The sequence below is a fragment of the Phoca vitulina genome, unplaced genomic scaffold, assembly GCF_004348235.1.
Source record: "Phoca vitulina isolate PV1807 unplaced genomic scaffold, GSC_HSeal_1.0 scaffold3, whole genome shotgun sequence".
Lineage (NCBI taxonomy): Eukaryota > Metazoa > Chordata > Mammalia > Carnivora > Phocidae > Phoca > Phoca vitulina.
Window position 1 is genome coordinate 87,608,509 of NW_022589706.1, and position 24,799 is coordinate 87,633,307.

At 37.9% G+C, this 24,799-nt stretch overlaps 1 protein-coding gene across 33 annotated transcripts in view; it reads left to right on the forward strand.

Moving 5' to 3' along the window:
- Positions 1 to 24,799, forward strand: part of ANK2 (ankyrin 2) — a 633,020-nt gene that overhangs the window by 307,137 nt on the left and 301,084 nt on the right. For 8 of the 33 annotated variants that reach the window (XM_032401051.1, XM_032401053.1, XM_032401058.1 and 5 more), the window contains exon 1: positions 8,385 to 8,580. The exons of 23 other annotated variants lie outside the window; for them this stretch is intronic. In XM_032401051.1, coding sequence (XP_032256942.1) covers positions 8,497 to 8,580 — 84 coding nt within the window. In that variant the 5' untranslated portion in view covers positions 8,385 to 8,496. Of the gene's footprint in view, positions 1 to 8,379; positions 8,581 to 24,799 lie in introns of those variants that run through there. 2 more of the 33 variants (XM_032401029.1, XM_032401033.1) reach the window with 1 other exon arrangement.

The following is a 24,799-nucleotide window of genomic DNA, read 5'->3' on the forward strand; positions in this document are numbered from 1 at the left end:
CATAACCTAGTTGGGCTCCAATTTTCTTGTTGAAAGTGAGGAGCTGGATGTCATGGTCTTTAGGTTACTTTCTACATCGTGATCTTTGTGTTTTTGTCACTTCCATTACCACCATGGTTACACAGCTTTTAAAATATGATTTTACATTTATATAAAACTTATATATGAAGTCTCTGAATAATTTTTGTGTTCAGAATTTATCAATGGACACATACTCTCTCTTCATAGTTAAAAGAAACAAGAACATTTGTCATGACTTATTTTTAAGCTGGTTTAAGTTTTAAAATGTTTACAGTAATAAAGTTAAATTGCACTAGAAAAAATATATCTGTCAAGGACACAACCTACCCCAATGTGCCATTCATTTGCATCTACAGGGAAACCCAATTATAAGAGCTATTTTCAAGAACTAGTATCACTGGAGACTGAGCAGAGCTACCCTGTAGTAGAGCAAGCAGGTAACAGCGCGTCCTAAAAAACTGACCTAGACAGGAACATGTACATGGTGAGCTCACTCACATTTTGTTATTCTCCTGTGGAATACTACATTTGATCTAAAATATTGTTGCTAATGTTTATGTAAAGTGAGATTATAATCAATCACTATGCTAATTTTAATAGTTGTGTGCCTCAGGTGGATTGAGATGCTAAAATTGTATGCCATGGGTTCCAAAAGCTCTCTTTTTTAGGTTGGACATGGTACATTTTGCAACCAAATACCTCTTTGGTAAACGTTATGTAAGACAGGCATAAAGTGAAAGAAGCAGGTCCCTAATCAATTGTTGCTGCTGCTTTAAGATCTATCGCAATGAAATATTTGTTGAGCTCCCTCCAGTCCAGGTCAGGACACATACCATATTTACATGAGAAACATGGGTCCTTCTTCCTAATCGTTCCTTGAGGGAATGGACTAGTTTCTCTCTGGTCTATTAAACCTTATGCAAGAGCTGATGACTCCTTAATTCCAAATAATAGTAGGTAAGATTTGACATAGGCTTTTTAAGTTCACCCATGTGTAAAGGCTGCTCAGTGAGGTGGCATGATCCTGGTCTTCCCTATGCTACTAACTAGTTCTAGAGCCTTGGGAGCAATCTCTAATCTTTCTGAATTTTGTTTCCTGATTTGTTAAATGAAATGGGTTTCAAAATTTTTTCTTTGAGTCCTCTTCCCAGTACAAGACTTTGATGAAGATGAAGTCTCCTTCCCTTGCTGTTTAGGCAGGAGGCCTCTGCACTGCCGTCTTCTTGCTTCTTACTTTCTCCTTGGGCTTATGAATGAAACACCGTTAATGGTGACAGACTAACTAGTGTGTCTGTCCACTCCGTCACCATCTCTTTTTCTCCCAAACTGCTGATAGAGCCTTTTAAACACATCTCTTCACATCCATTCTCTGTTTGACTCCCACACAGTAGTCCTTTACAAAGAATACTCTTTAAAACAAAAACAAAAACAAAAACACCAAAGCTTATGATTTTACTTCTCTCCTTTAACCATGAGAAATGGCTTCATGTGCCTTTTCAGTGTGAATCCCAAGCCCTTAACGTGGCTTACTGGTCTTTCTGCTCTTTAGTCCCTCCTTACACGTCTGCCACTTTGCATTCCAGCCTCACCTTTTACTTTGTAGCAGCCTGGAGTTGTCCCACGGAAGACTGAGGTGGTGGCTTAGTGAATATGAATAATTTGTTGTGGTATAAATTTGCTGGGATAAGCACAATGGATATATACTTTTACCAAAGGACTTGGTGATATCAGACCAAGGGAAGTTGTTGGATATGGCTTCTTAAGTGTTCCTAGTTCTTCATGGGAGATGTGCTCAGTTTTGTGGTCACGGAATTTTTCGTTCCCAGAGTGAGGATTGGTTTTCCATCTCCAACACATTCCCTGAAACTATAGAGGTGATATGTTATATGGTTGCAAAATCTGCCTTTTCTGGCTATATCACCTGGTTTTAACATCCATAAGCTAACAGGGCCATCTTGCTGCATGGTTCATAAATTGTATAATAATGATTAGATGTCACACATGGATACTTACTTGGAACAATCATCAGTCTATGGAGAGGCACACTTGGTGATACTTTCAGGCGTAGGGTGGAGTCACTACTACAGACCTGCCTACAGACTATTGTACAACCACATGGGCCTTGTCTCATTCTGCCAATGCCATGTTCTTCCCATTCTTCTTCAACCCCACCTTACACCTTCCTTTCCACTTCGATAATTCCTACTCATCATTTAAATCCTCTCAATATGCGAGTCACTTCCTCTCAGAAGCATGTCCTGTTCTTTCAGAAGGTTGGATATCCCTGTTTTATGCTTCCGTAATGCTCTTACCATCCCCTATAGAGTCCTCACACTTCTAGTTCAATGATTGTCCCACTTTTAGATTGTAAGCTCTTTAAAGGCAAAGATTATCTAATTTATGCTAATGCCCCTACATTAAGCACGAGGCCTGACATATAGTTGTCAGTCACCCAATACAATATCTGCTGCATGACTAAAGGAATAAATGAACAATAGAAGGGGAAGTCATAGATGAGAAGAAGGAGTGGATCACAAGAAAGGAGAGGAAGTGCTTCCTGCTGATGCTGTTGGTGGAACTGCAAAGAGCTGGGAAGGGAAAATGAGAAGGTCTCCCGCCTGGCCCATGAGCCTGACTTTAGCTTCCAAGGAGGTGTAACTATTAGAGTCCACCCAGATTTCCTATGGAAGAGAGACCGTATAGAATAAGACCTGTGCAGAACACCTGGCAACTCAGGAAAGGCACTAGAAGAGGTCTGGAAGTAGATCTGAGCCCAACAGTATCTACACCCCAACACATACGAGGACTTTTTATGGTCAACTTTGAGAAACTATGTTTTTCCTTTGTTTGCTATCTTTCCTTCATATTTTCCCCCATTGATAATAAAAGTATCAAAAAGGAAAGAGAAAGAAGAATCTTTAGAGAACCTCAAGAAGCTTTGTGCTTGCTCATAAGATAGGCAAACATTCTATGTTTTCATCCTCAGTGGATCAGAAGCAGTGACATCTGGAAGTAGGAAAAGAAATAAAGGATTTATCCAGGAAGAGAGATAGGAGAAAAGGGCTGGAAAATAGGAAAAGAAATAAAGGATTTATCCAGGAAGAGAGATAGGAGAAAAGGAGAGTGGACCAAAGCTGCTTTGAGATTGTGATTCCATGGGACCTATCAGGTATCCTATTCTCATACCCACTCCTAATCAATAATATTCTTCTCTGCATCTCTTCTGATTCCCCTCTAATTACTTGTGATCCTTTTTTCATCAGAGTAGCTCCTTTGCTCCTGGACATAGGATCCATTTCCAATGGCTAACGGCCTTGATGCACTGAGAGTATCATTCATATAACAGGGAAGCCCAAATAGAAGTGTAACTACATAATCCCTGGAAAGCATCAGTAGAAATGGTTAGGTACCATAGGCTAACTGTTGTAACAAACAACAGCGTAATCTCAGTGATAAAATACTCATGAGAAAAAGTTCCTCAGGTCTACTGAAGGTCCATGAAGGAGGGAATGGGAAGAAGAGAGGCTCTGCTGCACACAGTGACTCAGGGACTCAGGCTTTTTTCTGACCTGGTGCTCTTCCACCTTCTAGGTTATGTCTCCCACTGTATTCAGCCACTAGAGAAGATCAGTCTTGGGAGGATTGTATTAGCTAGACCTGAAAGTGGCATACACTTCCACCTTTTCTACAGGCTAGAACTAAGTCACATGGTCTCACCCAGTGGCAAAGTAGCTGGAAAATATGGTTGTACTAGTTTCCTTGGGTTGTCAAAACAAAGTACTGGGTGGCTTAAAATAATAAAACTTTATTCTCTCACAGTTGTGGAGGGTAAAAGTCTGAAATTAAGGTGTCATCAGGGCCAGACCGCTTCTGAAGGCTTTAGAGAAGAACCTTTCCTCAGCTCCTCCTAGCTTCTTTCTGGTGGGTTGCTGGCAATGTGTCATCATTGCCTTGCAGCTACACTTCTCCAATTTCTGCCCGAGTCTTCACATGGCTATCTTCCCTCTGTGTCTCTGTGTCCAAAGTTCCCTCTTTTTATAAGGACACCAGTCCTTGGATTAAGGCCCACTCTAATCCATTATGACCTCATCTTAACATGATTGCATCTACAGAGACCCTAATCCCATATAAGGTCACATGCACAGGTACTGAGGGTTAGGACTTAAACATTTTTTTGGTGGGGGTTGGGGGATTGCAGGAGGCAGTTCAACTGTGACAGTGGCCTAAAGGAAAAGAGAAATTGATGAACTACTATCCGACCTCTCTCTGCCTAGTTGTTAAGATTCTCTACCACAAGTAATAGTGAATAGGAAAGCCTTTTGAAGGCTTTTTTAAAAAAAGATTTTATTTATTTATTTGACAGAGAGAGACACAGCGAGAGAGGGAACACAAGCAGGGGAGTGGGAGAGGGAGAAGCAGGCTTCCCAACTGAGCAGGGAGCCCGATGCAGGACTCCATCCCAGGACCCTGGGATCATGACCTGAGCCAAAGGCAGATGCTTAACTGACAGCCACCCAGGCATCCCTTGAAGGCTTTTTTGATGGTCTTAGAGAACTAAGCCTTTTTTATAACACTGTTTCTGTAAAAAAATGTATTTTTAACACGAGACAACTCTGATTGACAAAGGAACTTTTGGAAGTTAACCTACCTCTAAGACATAATTGCTTATACTTCAGGGGACTTTACCCCACTCGAATAATGTTACAAGTTTTTTTGAAGTAGTATGTGTCACGTTTTGTAATACTATTAACTCTGATAGTTCAATAAAATAGAGTAGGCATATTAAAATTAATATAATCATGTCTAAAACTCCATGCCTATTAAATATGCTTAGCCTAAAATCAATAAAGTTTTCCTTTTTCTACTTAGGCCACTGTCATCTAACTGTGGTTTCTGCTCTTGGCATTTTCCATCTTAGTCTTTGCTCTTATCTTACCACACTTTATTAAGTGTGCACTTTGTTAAGTCAGCCATGATTTAATAAAAGAACAGTGGCCTTAGAATCAGAACTTTAGCTCTGTATTTTTTTCTTTAGCTCTGTATTTTATTAATTTTGCTATCTTGGGCAAGTCACCAAAACCACTTCTTACCTCAGTGTTTTCACCTGTACTGTGATTGATATTAATCCTTTCCCTGTGTGGTGGTGAGAATTCTATTGAAGTCACTTCATATTTGAGTGTGTGTCATATGCCAGTATTGCTATAAGTGCTTGAGATGTATCAGTGAGAATGAAGTTCTCAGTCTTCATGGGGCTTCTATACTAGGAACTAAAAATTATATAAATTATAAAATGCTTTACCAATGTAAGGTATTATTGTCATTGCTATGTTAGCAGCAGCAACTCCAATTTCTCAAGTATCTTTAAAAATCTTATTATGCATTAGCTCCTAGATATCAGGAAGTACATAAAAAGAAATTCTAAGAAATGAAGAATTTACCCATTGGATGTTTAACCAGAAACATAAACTGGATGGTAAATATTGAAAACGTTTCTTTATTGCATTTAAAAGTAATCCTTGGACCCCTATTTTATGGGTTGTGCAGTGAGTTAGGCTCCATGTGGAATGTGAAAATAGGCATTAATCCTGCTCTCAAGGAGGAGTGCATGGGTCGTTCTGTCGGGTGAAGGACTGACTCTTAGTTTCAGCTCAGGTCATGATCTCAGGGTCATGATATCGAGCCCCACGTCAGGCTCTGTGCTCAGCTGGGAGTCTGCTGAAGATTCTCTCTCTCCCTCTCCCTCGGCCCCTCCCTCCACTCGCACTCTTCTTCTCTCTCTCTTTCTTGCTCTCAATAAATAAATAAATCTTAAATAAATATCACAAATAATCTTAAATTTATAATCATAATTAAGTCATATAATCATAAATCAAAAAATCATAAATAAATAAATCTTTACAAAAATCCTGCCCTCAAGGAGTTTAGAATCCAGTCAAATACATGCCCACTAAAAACTGCACTATGAGGATACAAAGTTAATAGTATACAACAGTGAGGCACCAAAAAATTGATCGAAAGTCTCAAAAGCAGAACTGAAACACCTACAACACCATAATGTCTTATTGACATTGTTTATATGTAGAATATTTACTTTCTATTGCTGAAATGGACATAGCACTACCAGCACCTGTTTTATTTATCTACTTACTGAGATTTCATTTTATACTTTGAATACAGATATTGACATCTACGGTCTGCTATATGTGTAGTGTTTGTGCAGTACTTTCACTCTGTAATGGAAATATCTTGTATAAAAGCTTAAATGATATTTCAGAACAACACCAAGCATCTAGAAGGTTAGAGCTCATTGTTAAAATTGGAGGCCTGAATCTGTTTAAAGCCATGTACTATATATTTGGGTACTGACAGAGAAGACACTGTTATGAGAGGCTGTCTGAACATTATCAGAAGTTACTGATTCATAAAGTATTGAAATGTGAAGTACACTTCTTTGCAATTTACATTGCAGTGGTGCACCACGATTGCAGATAGGTTGCCAGTTTTGTTGACCATTATATCCCCAGTGGTTAGGACAGTCTATCCCTAGTGGTTAGTTCCTGGTACATGGTAAACATTTGACAGATGTTTATTGAGTAAACGAACCCAATTTCCAGGCTGAGGGTGCTCCTAAGCAAGGTCAAGTAAGGGATGCACAATGGGGATGGGTGAGGGAATAAGTGGGATGGCTGAGGGGATAGCAGAGGATTAGGAGGATATCGTGGGGGATTTCTGTGAGGGCTGACAACAGTGGGGATTGGGCTTCCAGAGGCTTCTGTAGAAGTTCCTATAAGGTTTTGTTTCAGAAAAAAGAGGCCCATTGCCCCTTTCCTGGCTGTGGGATCCAAGGCATCACTGGTGGGGTGTGTCTGCTCAAACAGAAGGAGGGTAGAGAGAGTAAGGGGCAGAAGGACTCAGTTGACTCTAGATGAGGATGTGGCAAAGGTCTTTGGGGTGGTAAAGCAGAGAGGAAGAGCAATCCCAATAACAGTGGGGAGAGAAGGTGTATTTGTCTTCTCATGTTTATTGGAAAGATGAGTTCCCAATTTTGGTAGTCATTTCCATGTAAGAAACATTTTTCTAATGTTGTTTTCTAAGTTGAAAATTATATATATTTGTAATAATGATGGTAGGATCAACAATAGCAATAACACATTTACATAGGCACCTTCAGTTTTCAAAGTGTATTTATATGCATTATCTCATTGGGTTGGTCCTTACTTTATTTTTACATTTAAGTATTCTGTGTATTATACTTTGAGTTTGCTTTCTAGGAATAGGGGTGAGTGTTTAGTGTGTGCACGTGTATTTGCACCAAATATGTTGGGCTCCGGTTGCACCCACAAATATACAAATATGGCCACCTCGATCCAAAAGATGAAATTGGTTTTCCTGTGATAAAAATCAGCCCTGTTTTCTTTTCTTATCAAGAATAATTCTGGAACTTTATATATAAGCTCCTTGAAAGCAGGGATTGAGTTTTATTTATCAGTCAATAAGAAGAATTAGGTTAAGATTAATTATAAAATGTTTTAACTGCGTGAATTTCTTGTATTTGTGTTACCCCGCATATTACATATGTATTTGACAAACCTTGATTAACTGCCTTTAATATATAATGCATCATGCTTGGTTCTGGGAAATTTAATGATCTCTTTCCAACCAAAACGCGCACACATGCGCGCACGTGCGCACACACACCCCCCCCACACACACACTCATACACACTTACTATCCCAGGCCTTAAGTAGCTCCTGATGGGAACATACAGTTGTGAGATGTATTGCAGGTGCTCTGTCAGAAGTGTACAGTGGAAGGAGGAGGCCCAGAGGAGGGAGTGATCTGTGTTACCTGGTTGATGGGGAACGTGTTCTCAAAGCTTCATGACAAAAGTCATCCTTGAGCCGAGTTTTGAAAGATTATCATTTGGAATCAAGTGAATAACATCATAAAACTGTAACTTTCTTACATGCACTTTAGGATATTAACAGCTAATCCTTTTCCTTGAGTAGCCTCTTCACTGGCTGAAATATATCTCTTCAGGTTCAGAGACACATTCAAGATTGTTACAGTTTTCTCATCATGCATTGTGTCTGTTCCGTGTTGAAGTACCTGTAGGAAGAAAATTAAGTGCAGGTTTTGTGTGTGGGTTGAGAGCTGATCGAATCGAAGGTGTGTCAAGAACCAACCAGCAGAGTCCCCAAATCGTTCGAGTCCCTGGCATTCTTTTTTCAAGGCTTTCTTCATTGTAACCGGTCCCTGATGGTAATTGGTTGAATCAGATTTAACAATGCAGTCAGATAAACAGTTGTGGCAGCTGCTGCCATGGCAACGTCACCGTCCTTACCCTCCCAGCGCGCGCCCCTTCCCCACCCCTCCTCCTCCTCCTGCTTTCCTCCAGTAAGTGCATACTCGCTAGTGGTCTGTGCAAGCAGCAGGGTTTAATGGCAGAGCTATTTTCTCTCCAAACTGTTCAAAATGATGAACGAAGATGCAGCTCAGAAAAGCGACAGTGGAGAGAAGTTCAACGGCAGTAGTCAGAGAAGGAAAAAACCCAAAAAGGTAAATTGCCGGAATTAGGAATGTCTGTATAGAGATATGTGTGTGTATGTGTTAGTGTGTAATATCAATGAGATTACAGAAACCGTGGAGCATTATGAGTAACTATAGACTATGGCAGTGCCAAACATTGCTTTTTAAAGAGGCAGGTGCAGACTGCTGCTTTCTGAGAATAGGAAAGGAACCAGGGTTCCTAATGGATACGTTGACTGGAGCATGGTGAAGCAAACAGAGATAAGGTGTGTTCTGCATGTGTATTATTGAGGATTGTGGCCACTGATGGATGCTTCTGCTGTTAACTGGGTATATATATAGAGAGAGTCATTTTATTTTTAGAATGAGTGAGTTTAAAAGGAAATGTTAAGCAAGGTGGATTGTGAAGCAAAAGGAAGATTTTTGGCCAGATGTTTGCTCGGGGATGATCTTGAGATGGCCAGACAGCAAACGCCTTTTGGTTCCGTGCTAAGTGTATTCTTCCTAAGGAGAAAAGACTGTTGTGACAGGAGAAATATGATCCTCAGCATGATATTTCTTTGGTTTGCTTAGCTCCTCTACAGTTTTCCCAGACATGATAGTGTGATAGCTCTTTCATTGATTAAGATAAACGGCTAAGATAAAGATATTATGGGCTGGGGCTGTTGGGCACACAAAGCAGTCCGTAGGATTTCTTAGCCTGGCACACATTCCCACACCCTTGATTTTCATGGAAACGATACCAGTGAGAAACAGTGGGAAAAGATGCAAACTATTCAGCCCCACCCTATGCCAGCACTTCTTTCTTTATGGCCTGACTCCTTCTGGTAAACTGTTGCAACCTCACCGAGCAATGTGAGCCCCACCTCGGACAGAGATGTCTTTTAAATAAATTCCCCTAAAATCCATTTATTTCTTGAGGCAATAAGATGGGCGGAATAGAAGATGATTCTCATGTAAATGTATTCCAATGTTAGAGGGTTTGCGTCTTGAATGAGCCAGTTAAAAAAATTATCACGGGCAAATGAATATTTTTCATTTTGACAATTTTGAAATTGCATTGTACTTTGAAATTAAAGATCTCTGGTACTACATGTCTCATGATCTAAAAAACTGGAAATAATTTGACCCCTCTGATATTTAAAAGATCATTGTATTAGCCAACAAGGGATTAGTATATTTCTATGGTGCCTTGTAATTTGATAAAAATGAGCATGCCCCGTATGAAATTTTTTAAAATAATAGCATAAAGATAGTGATGCAGCCTGATAAAGGCAAAGGATAATTCGGGGCAGGCAGGAGCATTGGTAGAATGTCCTTTTGTACCTGATGATTCCAGATCTTCCAGCCCTCGATGACATTTTTGTAGAACGTTAGCTAATTTATCAACATTTTAAAAAGGGAAAAAACAAATACAAAAGAAAAAGAGAGCAAGAGATAGGGAAAAAGAAAGGTGGAGTTTTTGCTTGAATTCACAATGTCATTTCACATTCCTCTTCAATTTCTCTCTGAAGTCCCTGTGCTGCATTAGAAACATTATACTCAGAACTACTAAAGGGGTGACAATATCATGGAGATTAGGCTCTGAGTGTTGATACTAAATTCACATGGCCAAAGCCATCTTAAAGTATTTGAGGGGGTAGAGCAGAAGAAATCATCATAGGTGATAACTATAATATTTATTCAGTATATTTTCTCAAATATATTTATTTAGGGATAAATTCTTTTAAAACCTGCAGTCGAAATGATAGCAATTAATAGCAAGTTTTGAATATGTGTATGTATTTTTACGCACACTCAGAGGCATACATTAAATGAGCTATTAAAACACAGAGAATATTGGGTGCCTGGGTGGCTCAGCCATTAAGCGTCTGCCTTCAGCTCAGGTCATGATCCCAGGGTCCTGGGATCGAGTCCCACATTGGGCTCCCAGCTCGGCAGGAAGCCTGCTTCTCCCTCTCCCTCTCCCCCTGCTTGTGTTCTTGCTCTCGCTATCTCTCCCTCTGTCAAATAAATAAATAAAATCTTAAAAAAAAAAACACAGAGAATATTGAGGGTTAAAAGTAATTTCACCTGATAGGAAGGCATACACACACATATGCACACACAAGTAAAGATCCTTCAGTTCATCAAGTCAGACATAAGTGGGTTTGAATCTTAGCTCTATCCTTTAATATAGTGTGTTTGGAGCATATCATTTAATTTCTCTGATGTAGGTCCTCATCTATAAAATGTGAATAATTCTATATATCTTTTGGTGTTTTGTGAGGATTAGAAATAATGTACATCAAATTCCTTGAGCAGTATTTAATATACAGTTCATGGCAATGACTTTTAAGGTGTTGTTACTGTTCCGTTGAATGGAAATTGTTTATTGGAATAAGCCCTATAGAAGGGAAGTCTGTTTATATTTTTAAGAGAGGCAGAATCTAATATTGGTCCTTTGCAAAGGCTAGTAGTCATTTTTCAGAAGGTCAGAAGTTATATACTATAATTGGAAACTTTTTATCTCATACAAATTATTGAGATTTGCATAAACATACCTCAGGTCTTTAGATTACTTCTTCACATCTTTTTTTCACAGCAGGCAACTTAAATTTATGTATTTATAAACTAGACCATTAAATGTGCTTTGATGAGGAAATACTAATCATGAGATAAGCATCCCCAATAAGGATAAAATCTGAGAAAAGCAAGAATTTGAGCAAAGTCAGTGCCATATCACTTTAATTGTGTTTTTCTACTAGTGGTTCACATTGAATCCATCGTAGGATTCTGTGTAAGCACCCAGGACCGTGGACCACCAGGCTCACTGTGGCCTGGGTGTTGATCTAACATGATGAATCATACTCCTTGAAAACATGCCTCTTCCTCTAGTAAATATTTAACAGATGAGCCATAATCCACTTGTTTATTCTACATCTCACAAAAGTAATTCTGAGGGAGAGAACTAAAGGGTCTTTTGCCACGAAACCCACGATGTGAGAAAATAAGCTCAAGGAATTTATTTTCTATTAGAATTTTAGTGAGTACCTTGAAGATAGAAATTATTCTAGATTTTCTTAAAAATTTCTATTCTGGTTTCAGTAATTGGGTTTGTCAATGCCCGCCACCCAGAGACCACCAGGAACACACCAGTGGTTGAATGTGTTGGTAAGGGAGGATGCACATCTTGAGGAACCAAGTTAGAAAGGACTCATAGGATTTGGGTTTTGGCTATTGTTGGTTAAAAACAAAAGAAAAAGAAAAAACACCCAGCAATCTCTCATTTAGCAAGAGAGGGGCATGTGTGGTATTTTGTGGCTTGGACAACGTTCGTGTTTTGTCTGTGTTCAGGCATGATAAGAGAGTTGTGCCATTTCTGACCTGCTCCATCCCAGTCACAGGGTGGCCTGGCTTGACGATGATGCTTTGTGAAATTGTTTATGTTCAGTAGAAGAACACAAAGGCTAATTGGATAGTACCAGGTTAGCTCCTAGATGCTGGTGGCTGCTTTTCTCTTTCTCAAGCTTGAACACAAAGATACTTTTGGAGAGAGAGAGAGAGAGATTTATTATTGGATGCTCTTTAGTGTTCAAGGAAAATAAACCAGATATTGTTGCTAAAGTATTCAGAGAAATCTTTTTCATCTGATACTTCAGCAAATAGTATACTTCAGGCCCAGTCATTTCACACAAATGAATATTGCCCAACGTACCGATTTGGGGTGAATGTTCTAGGGGTTGTTCAGTGGAAAAGAGGAAATGGGAACTACTCTAATTCTCAGCTGGAATCCTGGACTAAAAGGAAGCACTGAGACCTATATGAAATGTATCACTGTCAGAGAGTTTTTAGCCTATTCTAAACCCTGGACAACTGGATAAAAATTTCTTATTCCAGACAATATTTTGGCAGATTAGGTTAAAATAATTCAACACCATATTAGAGTGCAGTACCCCACACTTTCCAATTTTGCATCATTGACAAGGCAATGGATTTGTACTAGAAGAAGCTATAGGAGTCTTTGATAATTTACATAAATGAAAGTGGAAATGCCCAAGCATCAATCACTCATGACAGAGCCATCTGAAACCACTAGGCCTGGTGAGTTCTTCTAAACAAGTAAACAACTAAATGGCTTAATAACAATTCACTCATTTGGTGGAACACCTATATAAAGATTCAAATATAAATACTATTGTTTTCAATAGAGTAGTCAGGTAAAATGGCCTTGTTGCATATTTTATATTCATTTAAAATGTTTTGTTCTGGGCCGTTATTTTAAAATATTCACGAGCATTGCAAAATTTTTGGATTATATATATTTTTATTGCTATTTACTTGCTACTACCTAAATAGGGAGATGAAAGTGGTACCAGATGCGTGATTGAAATGTTGCACAATTGAAATGTGAATGAGAGACAAAGAAAAAAAGTTTATTTTTACAGCAGACACAGAATGCATGGCTTTTTTAGTGGAATCAGGTAGCAGATCCAGCATTTGGGTGTTCAAATCTTCTTGTAGTCAAATTAGTTTTGAATTTAGCTGGTGCCTTATCTTGTTCAATCAAGTCTAGAAAGGCTTTCGTGTATAATTCATCCTGAATAATATCCCCATTTCTTCAATTTTCCAAATAACTTACGAATTACCTTTTTATAAAAAACATGAATTTATAACCCAGAATAGCACGTGTTGCCTGAAGACAGCAATTCCCCATCACTGAAGGTATTTAGGATGACCATCTGTCAGAGATGATGGAGATTTTTTTTATTGGAAAGAGAAATCCCTTACAACCTGGTATTCTGTGGTTTTCTTTCTATGTCTCTGTTTCTAGCTCTTTCTACCTACCTTTATGATACTGATTTTTCACTGATAATTTCAGAAGCAAGTAATAGCTAAGATATTAATCCCAAAGTACCTTTGTTAGAGTGAAGTGTTGTCTGCTGCCCATAACTACCAGAATTACCTGGGTTGCCTTCTAAAAGAAGAGAAGTCTTAGGACCCACGTCAGACTGGCTCAATCACTTTTGGTGATTTTTTAACAGGCTTCCAATTCCTTTGTTTTCATGTACACTAGAGTTTAGGACCATTAGAACCATTGCCTTAGAATGTGGTCAGCAGGCATGAAGTAGAGTTATTTTAGAAAGAAGAATCTCTAATTTCAGTGAGATGTGTTAGATATTACTTGGCTCTTGTAGTTGCATTTATTTCTTTTAAGTGTAGATGGTGATGACAAGGACACAAGAGAAGAGAAAGCATTTTTCTCCCTATTTTACTCTTATTCTACATCTAGGACCTAGAATTATTTCACACCCACCATCTCATTTGATCTTCAAAATAATTCTCAGTGAGTATTATTACCCCAGTCTTGTAGATGTGGAACTGGAGATTCAGACTCTATCTATGTGGGGATGGTGCTGGAGAAATGATAGACATTTTTCCTACTATTCCGCAAATGACATATTTTGAACCATTCTCCCATGGAAACGAGGTGCTCAGATATATTTCTGTAGCTCCTGCAAAGCTTCTAAGGTATCTACAGCTTCATCTTCTGCTAGGATATCCTCCAGATTCTCCCCCAGTGTTACTTCCTGTCTTTTACCAGTTGATAACATTCTCCAAAATGCTGACTCTAATCTGGGAATAATACGTAAAGGTGATTTCTTTCCTGGCTGTTTGTAATATTCTTCCAGTCAGGACTCCTCTTTCCCCTCCTTTTGCTCCCGTTCCATTTTATGATATGTGGGTGTGGATGTTTCTTTCAGGCTATACAGACACGTACTAGACTTGGAAAATCCCCAAAAATGAATGGGATGATATAAGTAAACAGGTATCGTTATGTGGTTTAGGTGTATTAAATTAAGCTAGCATAAAAAGATCTTACTTTCACAACTTTATTCTAATTCTTGAAAAACTTTGTTAGTATATTTTCAGTAATTGTTCTATGAAAGAACATTTAAAGAAATTTAAAGAAAATATGAAAACATATTTTCTCATATACTCGTTCCTGAAGTGTTTCTGGTTTCTTTTTTCTTCTCAGTAAAGTTTCTAAAGAGACCAGTGAATGCATATTGAAATAGGATTAAGATTTTTATTTTTTATTTTTACTTTTTTTTGAAGATTTTTTATTTATTTATTTGACAGAGAGAGAGAGAGACAGCGAGAGCAGGAACACAAGCAGGGGGAGTGGGAGAGGGAGAAGCAGGCTTCCCGGCGAGCAGGAAGCCCGATGCGGGGCTCCATCCCAGGACCCTGGGATCATGACCTGAGCCAAAGGCAGACGCTTAACAACTGAGCCACCCAGGCGCCCCAGGATTAAGATTTTTAAATCTGTATTTGTTACTATCTTGTCCCAATTTAGAGCATACTAAATTATAAATATGCCTACAGCTTTGTTTCTTTCCTGCTTGTATTGTGTTCTAATTCCTGTTGGTAGCAGAAACAAAACCACTGTCTATTTTTATCTCAGTGGCAGGATTCATCACAACAAATAAACTTACCATCTCAATTTCCTTTTACTTGAAAGGTTAGAGTTGGGATTGTTACCAAATAAGACCATCTTTTTTTTTTTTTTTTTTAAGATTTATGTATTTATTTGAGAGAGAGAAAAAGAGAGAGGATGGGGGAAGGCGGAGGGAGAGAATCTCAAGCAGACTCCCCAATGAGCGTGGAGCTGGACACAGGGCTCCGTTTCATGACCCTGGGATCATGACCTGAGTGGAAATCAAGTCAGTGCTTAACCAACTGAGCCACCCAGGCGCTCTGAGACCATCTTTTGATAGAAAAAAATTAACTTTTATACATTTGAGACCAAGTAAATATGATAGAATATTTTTTTCCTTGAAATCCATTAATACCTGCCAACCCTTTACAGAGCGTCAATTTTTAAAAGCCAGAGGGAGACAGTAAAATATGTTCTAATTAATGATACACCTAAATCTAGAGGGTGAGCTTCTACTTAGTTATCAGACCTGGTTTTTATTCATGGTTTTCTGTTAACTCACAAACAACTATCACCTTCTACCCACTAATTTGTGTTTGTACTCATTAAGACAAAGACCTGATTTTTAACATTTGCTTAATGAGCTTCAATTTCTAAGAATCAGCTTGTTTAACTCAGTTTAATTTAGGTGTTTCCTCCTAACCCATAGGAAAACTTCCTTAATTCAACAATTTTGTATTGGTTTGCTCGGTGTAGAGCACTGAATTCACTGTCATGGCATTTCAGGGCTGAAAGTCAAAGATTGATACCTTCATGGAGTTTATATTCTGATTGAGGAGACATTTCTATAAAAAAAAAAGTAATGAGCAATTCAGAAATATTATAAGTATTATGTAATACTTAGCAAGTATTATAAGTATAGTGTTGTGCAATGCCAAATATAAATTCTGTAGGAGCCTGCAGAAGGCTAAGAGATCAGTGTGATTTTATTAAAATATTAAGCCCCACAAGTGGGTGAGCAATAGCCTTGAGCCTTGAATTATGGATAATGCTTAAGTATGAATGGGGGGATAGATAGGCAACCCAGATGGAGCAACCTCAGCCATATAATTACAAGTCACACTAAAGATTAGGAAACTGTTGAGAGACTTGCTAAAGTTTATCGCCATAAATTTTGTGGGTGAACTCTCCCTGACATGTCCTTATGGTCTGCACCTTCTAGGTTCTGTTCCATTCTAGGTTCACGTTTTAGAATCCATCTTGTTTGGGGGGCTTATTCTGTGTCCTTCTCTTTTTTTTTTTTTTTTTTAAGATTTTATTTATTTATTTGACAGAGAGAGAGATAGTGAGAGCAGGAACACAAGCAGGGGGAGTGGGGGAGGGAGAAGCAGGCTTCCTGCGGAGCAAGGAGCCCGATGCGGGGCTCGATCCCAAGACCCCAGGATCATGACCTGAGCCGAAGGCAGACGCCTAACGACTGAGCCACGCAGGCGCCCCTCTGTGTCCTTCTCTTATAGCACATATTTCTTTAATCACTTATCTGTGAAGCCTTGCCCCATGTATATATTTGTGTTTATAAATTATTTCTTTAGTCAATTATAAATTCCAGTAAATAAGCCTCCAAATTAATAAGGCATCTCAATCTAGTAGGGACACTTTTTGTAATTATCCAGATAATCAACCTCTGCCTTTATCTTTAGAGAAACTGCTATGGTTACCCTCAGACTGTAATGGTCTAGAATACTTATATAGGAACTCCTTAGACTTTATATTTACATGGTAGCTGAAAATGGCTTTTCTCATTGAGTTATTATTACATCTGCTCTATGTTAGCCTACTTTGTGTATTGGCATACTGTTGAATTTGTTCTGAGTGACTAGGTCCTGTTGGATTTTCAGATCCTTGAACATGAAATTCATGACTTTTCCCTCCTTTCCACTTGCTGGTCCGTCCACAGGTTTCTGCACTTGGTCTTTGTTCATCTGCACTGGCAGGTAGAGTGACTTATGGTTGATTATTTTACCTCTGGCTGCCTTGGACTTTCTATCCGTAAGATAAGAACAATTCTAGCCACTGCCATTTCAGAGAACACTCTAGGTTAAAGAGAAAAAAGTAAGGGGGCACATTAGAAATACAACTATGGAAACAGAAATAAGTGTTAGGATCTGTGTTGATTTTGGAAGTTGGAAGAATTTAAAAATGAAAGGTGGACCATTCTAGAATGTTTTACCAAGTACTAGTAAGTGATACTTTTTTATACGTATTTTAATGTAATAATGTAGTAATTTATTATGCTGCTGATCTTTAACAACATTTTAAGAATAAATATATCCCTGTGAAAGTTGAGCCAGTGTACGTGAGGGTGTTCTAACTGGAAAAAAATACTAAAAACTTTTTAAAGAATTGAAACATTATGAAAATTTTGTATAAGAAATTTAGTATTTTCTGTGTGATGATTTCAATTCTCTTTTCACATAATACTTATCCCTGAAGATTCCTTGTCTCAGATGTTCTACATGTTTGCCCTGCATTCAGAGGGTGTGATGGCAGGATGCCTCCCTTATTTTATAGTATTGTCTCATAATCATTGCATCGGGGTGAGGAGTGGGAGCCGGGGAGTGGCATTAGAGGTAAAGCCCACTACTTTAAAGTGAAAATCGGGAAAAAACTAGAACAAGTACAGACATTTTGCATTCAGTAGTTTGGAGATGCCATCAGAACTAGTAGATCTATCCATCCTATTGGCTTATTAAAATTAGTATGAATATCTGCTTTAATTTATTCACATCCAATCCGACCTGTATCAGATCAAACTGACATAATTGTTTAGTATTTTCCATATAGTTGTCACAGTAAATAATTTCAGTATCCTCTTGAATCAGTCAAATTCAAAAGACTAGGTCTACATAAGAATTTGATATGTGTATGTTGTTGGTATGAACTGTAGTAAATATATTTAGTAATTGCCTATGTAACTTAGTATGATCTACCACATATTATCGTTTGTGTAGAAAAGTTGTTCAAAAGCTCATCTTTAAATGGCCAATGAATATGCTTTATAAGTAGCCTATAGGAATCAGTTCTGTTCTGCCTGAACATGAAGAGGAGAAGATTATTACAATGGTGCATTCTTATAGATCATTCTTCTGTCCTGGTACTTTGATGCGGCTGTATGCCACACATCTGTGCATTGCTGGGTCACACAGCATGTAATGAGGATGTGTATCTGTGACAGCGTTAAGGCAAATTTGTTACACTCAGGGTTGTGATAATTCTTCTAAATCTCATGACGAAAAGCTGGTATGCCTTTCAATATGGTTGTTAGCTTCCCACCTCCTTACTATTCTTTTTTTTTTTTAAGATTTTATTTATTTTTTTGACAGAGAGAGACACAGTGAGAGGGGGGACACAAGCAGGGGGAGTGGGAGAGGGAGAAGCAGGCTTCCCGCTGAGCAGGGAGCCTGATGTGGGGCTCGATCCCAGGACCCTGAGATCATGACCTGAGCCGAAGGCAGACGCTTAACGACTGAGCCACCCAGGCGCCCCAAGATTAGTGTTCTATCCTAACGATACTGTTTTATCCTGTGTGGTACAAGATGAGAAAGATTAAGGAAATGTCATGTAGGGAGCTCCTCTTCTACCCATTTCAGAAGCCATGCATAGAAACCTGTGGATTTGGTAGGATAAAATACATTCACACCTAAGGTTTATCTGCAGATCAGTTTTGTTTTTTTTTTTGTTTTTGGTATGTGTTTCAAGGTACTATAGTTGTTTGATGATTTTGAGAACATAAATCTGATATTAGAATAGAGTTTACATTACAGAGTTTACCTCCTGGTTCTACCAAAGGGATTTGGTTCTCCCAGTACAATGTACAGAATAAAATAAAACAAGTGACAGGAGCAAAATAAAGTATATGTGTAAAATTCTTTTTTGAGAAATTTGTATTTGTACTTTGAGGATTCAGAAATTGGCAACACTTTCCTTGTTGTTTATGATTTATAGTAGTGACTGTGGAAAAGCCTTACTATGAATTACCCATTTGTTTTCCTGATTTTAGACTCTTTTGAAAACCACATTTGAGTAGCATTAATAAAATTTTGGTAAGTAACACATTAAGTAAGTAACTCTTACTCTGAGACTCAGTCACTTCATGTACTGAGGTTTTAGGATGAGTGGTGACTAGGTTTTGGTTTGAATTGCTCAGCGAGTTAGGACATAGGGCTAATCTAGCCACTGCTATTCCACACAAGCCAATTATCTTCATTTAGTCTCAAAAGCATAGACTTCATTCTTAACCTCAGAGAGTAACTGATCGAAGGGATACAGTACAGGAGAATACTGCCCGATGTGTACAAACCGAAATCTACTACCCCCAAGAAACACACTTAAAAAATAGACAGTCTATTGACACATATTTAAGTGTCAAGATTACCCCCTAATTACTTATCTCCTCAATATGAAAAAGAATTCTAGTCCTTTTCTAGAAGATCCATATGAGGAGTAACAATAGTAATATAATAAAAGTAAAATGGAGGTCCTCTATGGCTTTATGATGAAGTTAACCTAATTCAAACTTGTTCGAATAAATTATGTTTTTTCCAATAAGCTGAACAGTTTAACTATAGAAAAATTCATTAGGAAAAATAGTTTAACTCATTGAAACATTTTATAATAATAATAATAATAGGAACATTTTTTCAATAATAAGAAGCAACAATTAATATATATTGAGAGCTTATCATGGTATTATATACTACCCATTGTGCTAAGAGTTCTACATAGATTATCTCATTTTATCTGCAAAATAATTCAATGAGTTGGCACTATCCCATATTAAAGAGGAGGAGACTGATGTCTAGAGGGATTGGAGAACTTCCCTGATTAAATCCATATAGCTACTAAGTGATGGGTCCAAGATGTTACCCCAAGTCAAAATGACCTTCCTGCCTGTCTCCAAACCCCTGTGCTATGCTGATAGACCAACATGTTAAACAATTAAGATAGGATTAAGAATGCAAAAAATAGAGGTTTCTTTCTGTTCAAAACCCAGTGACCCAATATGCCTTCACTGATTAGTCAATGAATCCAAAATGCTATTTTGGTTGATTTTTTTTTTTCAAATATAGTTCAAAACAGAAGTATAAATCCAAGTAGGAAAATGTTTTTTATGTGTAGTCATTGAGTAAAATTATCAGATGCACTCATAATATTCAAGCCAGATGTGAATTCCTGGTCTTTGCCCTGGAACACTGAAGAATGAAGCTTTCTATGTTGATATTTCCATCTGCACTTCCAACTATTTTTGTCAAATGGCTGACACCCTTAACTAGCCTCTTCAGTATAAGGGGGAATTTGTTAGTGAGTTCATGTTGTTTGTCCTAATTCAAAAGGTCACTAATATGTGATGTGCTTCATAATCTACACAGCAGGGACTTCTTTCCAGTTGTTAAAGAATCAGTAGGAGTGATTGGGCTATTACATGGGGCAATCAGGCATTTGTATAGTGGCTCATGTAGGAACATGCACTTACACTATTTTTTGAGTGGGTAGGAAATCTCTTCCATCAGGAAACTCTTCCAGATGACCTGACCCCAAGTGGCTTCCGTGCCTGATTTGTGAAGGTAGTTCTTAGACAACAGCAACAAGTTGTATGTGGTTTGGGAACTTACTCTTATTTTGACAAAATGGCTTGATTAGATAAAAAACCATTGTTGCAACAATTTTCTGAATCACCCACTGGCCAGAGTCCAATGGAAGAGTGAAGTCTGGCTCCTTATTGCTTCTTTCTGATAATAATATTAAGGGAAGATTATTTTTAAAAATCTTAATTTATAATTTATCACATATGAAGAAAATTAGCTGAATGGAAGTAATTTATCCTTTGCAGAGCAATGAAAAATTTTCTTTTTCCAAAAAGGGAATTGGGAGATGTTTTTTGAGGGTTGCCTATATAACAAAGTCAAGAGTTTGGGAAAATTGAAATACACACATAAATATACATTTGGATTATTCTAGGTTTCAGATATGATACCATTGGAAATGGCTTAGAGACTGTGGATTTTTTAAAACAATAGTTATAACTGTACTCTAATTCATAGTTGCCTGGTGTTTGAAGTGTTTTCATTATTGCTGTCATCATAGAAAATTTTTGTAATGATAACTATCCTTCTAAAAGCCTAATGCCATGTCATGTACAGATTTTAGATTCTTGTCTAAAGTTGGATTATTAATTTGGAAGTCATAAGTTGAATTTCCAAATATTCAAACAGGCTTCCCTCCCCCTTGTATGGATTTGACTCTGTTTTCCTGTGTGTATATGTCAGGATCTATGATGACAGTCTCATGTTCCCACCGAGGAGTCAAGGTTATGTGGAGAGTATCCTGGGATGGCCAAAAATCTATAATCTAACCATGTACATTTCCATTTAATACTTTAAAATAAAGGTAATGTTTTTGGAATTTTTACTATTTGGAATGGTTTCTCAAATTCATTTCAAGGTAACCAAAGATCAGTGAGTTTGGATCATATTATGTTCTTTATATCTGTTGGCTGTACAGCTCTTTGTATACTTCTATATGAATATACACCACCCTTTACAGTATCTTTTTTTAACATCCAGAAGAGCCTTATTTTAAGTAGAGATTGTTCAATACTACATGAAGTGAAGAGTTGTGATTAATTCAATAAACTGAGAATATGTGGTCCAACATGGAACTTCCAGAATATTTTTGATACAAATGATTATATCACAAGGGTGATTGATACTTAGGATATAGCTGGCTACATCTTTCAACATACTGAATGTTCTGGAATATAAAAAGGATCCTTGGTATCTGTTTCATGACAACCGTCTAGTACATATTTATTTATTATTTGTCCAGTAATTTCAAGGCTGTATAGCTCAGATATTTAATAATGGGATTAATATTTTGTCTTTTTTAAAGATTTTTATTTATTTGAGAGAGTGTGTGCATGTGCATAAGTCGGGGGAGGGGCAGAAGGAGAGGGAGAGGGACAAGCAGACTCCCTGTTGAGGGAGGAACCTGACATGGGGTTGGATCCCAGGACCCTGAGATCATGACCTGAGCCGAAGTTAGACGCATAACCAACTGAGCCACCCAGGCGCCCCTTGCCTTTTCTTTCTACAATACTAATTTGATTATTTTCCCTGGGCCTACCATGATGACAAGTAATTATGTCTGTTGACCCTAAACTGACCTCAAGGAAATGAGGTGCTTATACCAATTTAGGTAACAGATGACAAGTGTCTGTGTTATAGCTGACCGAGATTCAAGTTCTATAGTGTAATATCTACTTGGAATTGGAAATTCTGAAAGTGAATATGAATATATCCAGTGGAATATATATGATTATTCGTATATATGTGTGTGTGTGAATAACAAATGTTATCTTTGGATATTGCCAAATAATAGCAAAAATGCCACAAAATTTGCCATGTTTCCTAAATGAATTGTATTGGGTTGTCATTTAGTAAAAGTTTTCAAGTTATACCTGCAGCCAATATTGCAGATAACATTTGATAATAGTCATTATTTTTTTTTTTTTTAAAGATTTTATTCATTTATTCATGAGAGAGAGAGAGAGGCAGAGGGAGAAGCAGGCTCCCAAGGAGCAGGGAGCCTGATGTGGGACTCGATCCCAGGACCCTGAGATCATGACCTGAGCCGAAGGCAGACGCTTAACCATCTGAGCCACCCAGGCGCCCGATAATAGTCATTATTAAAATAAATTCTGGGAAAGGTAGATTTCAGTATTGCTTTCTCAAAAAATATATTGTAGTTCTTGAATTCACTTTCTTCCATGTGTCTCGTGAAAGTTTGTATTTCTTTAATGTTGCAGATGTATCTTTTCTCACTGTAAAATGAATTGCTACTGTTATAATAAAAAAACATTGTTTTTGTGTGGCTACTTTCTCAGTTGGGAGAGGATGAAAAAGACCAAAAAGACTGATAAATAGAATCTAAATCTATGATATTAATTGCAGATTATTTTTGTTGGCTGGCAGTCATAGGTAGGTATTTTTTACATTATAATTTTTTAAAATTTTTGAAAATTAACAGCATATGTGGAAGTCAAAGAGCTGAAGTAAGGCTGAAAAATAAATATAAAAGTAAGTTCTGTTAATTCTTGCTAACTTTCAACTAAATACATTGAAGGTTTTAGATTGCAAAGGGAAAATACCCTCCCATTTATTTATTTCATTTGATGGCTCAAATGGCAATTTACTTACGGGAAGCTCACCCCTCAAATGATTTTAATGTAATGTTTTATTTTTGAGTTGTCCTAAAATATTAAACTGAAACTTGAGTTTTTCATAACACACACACACACACACACACACACACACACACACACACATACACACTCTTTTTTTCAGTAGATATATACAAATGCCTTTCTTCCCATGGAAAATTAGTTTTGGAATTTATAGTAATACTGTCCAATTGAAACTGTATTGCTTTTAGGTGTTAAAGATCTGTATTATTTATTTTAAGGAAATTCTGGGTCTTGTTAATTCTTTAGGAACATGAGGCGCTTTAGAATTTGGTTAAGACATAGCTGCATTTTTCTGTGAGTCTTACAGGAGAAAAAGGTCCCTTCTACCTACCTCATCATCTCTCTGTACAGATTAAGCTCCCTCAAGAATACTCTGTGTGGCTTATCCTGATGATGGGATTTGGGGCCTCATTCAGTAATGTTTCGCATATGCAGGTGCCAGTTGTTGTGTGATCATATACATAACAGCAGGTGGTACCAGGTCAGGATTCATCTAGGATTAAGGAGGAGGCGCTCTACATTCCACAGTGTTACATCAGCCACTTTTTGTTTCCGTGACTGAAACCCCGCATCTCCCCACCTGCCAGCCCAGTTTACCCACCTCCCCCAGGAGCTTAATCTGTGGTGGTGTGCCTTGCCACAGGGTACTAGTTCCTGCTGCCCCTTTTTGAGAAAATCCAAGCTATTGTGAAAATTGTAGCCTTGTATGGTTCTTAGAAATGTTAACTTTTGTGATCGAAGCCATGAAATGACAATTAATTTCCTTGTATATCTGTAGAATGTCTAACAAATAAAAAACATTAGAATTGAAATTTAAACAAGCACGGTACCTCTCAAATTCTACAGAAACATATCACTTATCCTGTGTGTATAATACAGATAATGATTATTTTGCTATTGCAGTCAATATAAATATATGAATGTGCTCTCTCTTGTGTGTGTAAGAGAATGTGTATGCATGCAGCTGACTTTAATGTTTGATTAATACTAGTTTTCTTTGAAAGCAATACAGGCAATCTGGGTCCGAGGACCTGGGCGGAGGTGGGGGGGTTCCCACAGGGCCAGCCAAAAGGGTCCTTGGCTTGGTGCAGGATAGAAATCAAACGCAAGGTGGAGAAAGTAAAAACAGAGTTTATTGAATAGTGTGAGTGACAGAGAATAGCAGGCAGAGTGTCTAGGAGACTTGGAAAGGAAAGGAAAATAAGTCCTGTGGTTGTTTGGGATTAGGGATTTATGAAAAGGGATCTAGAGTATACGTTCCTTTGGGAACCCAGGGTAGGGTCAAAGATGAGTGTCATGTGAACAATAGGTATTATTCTGGAAATTATTATTTTTTTAAAAGATTTTATTTATTTGTCAGAGAGAGAGAGCATAAGCAGGGGGAGTGGCAGGCAGAGGGAGAAGCAGGCTGTCCCCCCCTAAGCAAAGAGCCTGATCCCGGGCTCAATCCCAGGACCCCGGGATCATGACCTGAGCCGAAGGCAGATGCTTAATCGATTGAGCCACCCAGGTGCTCTGTTCTGTTT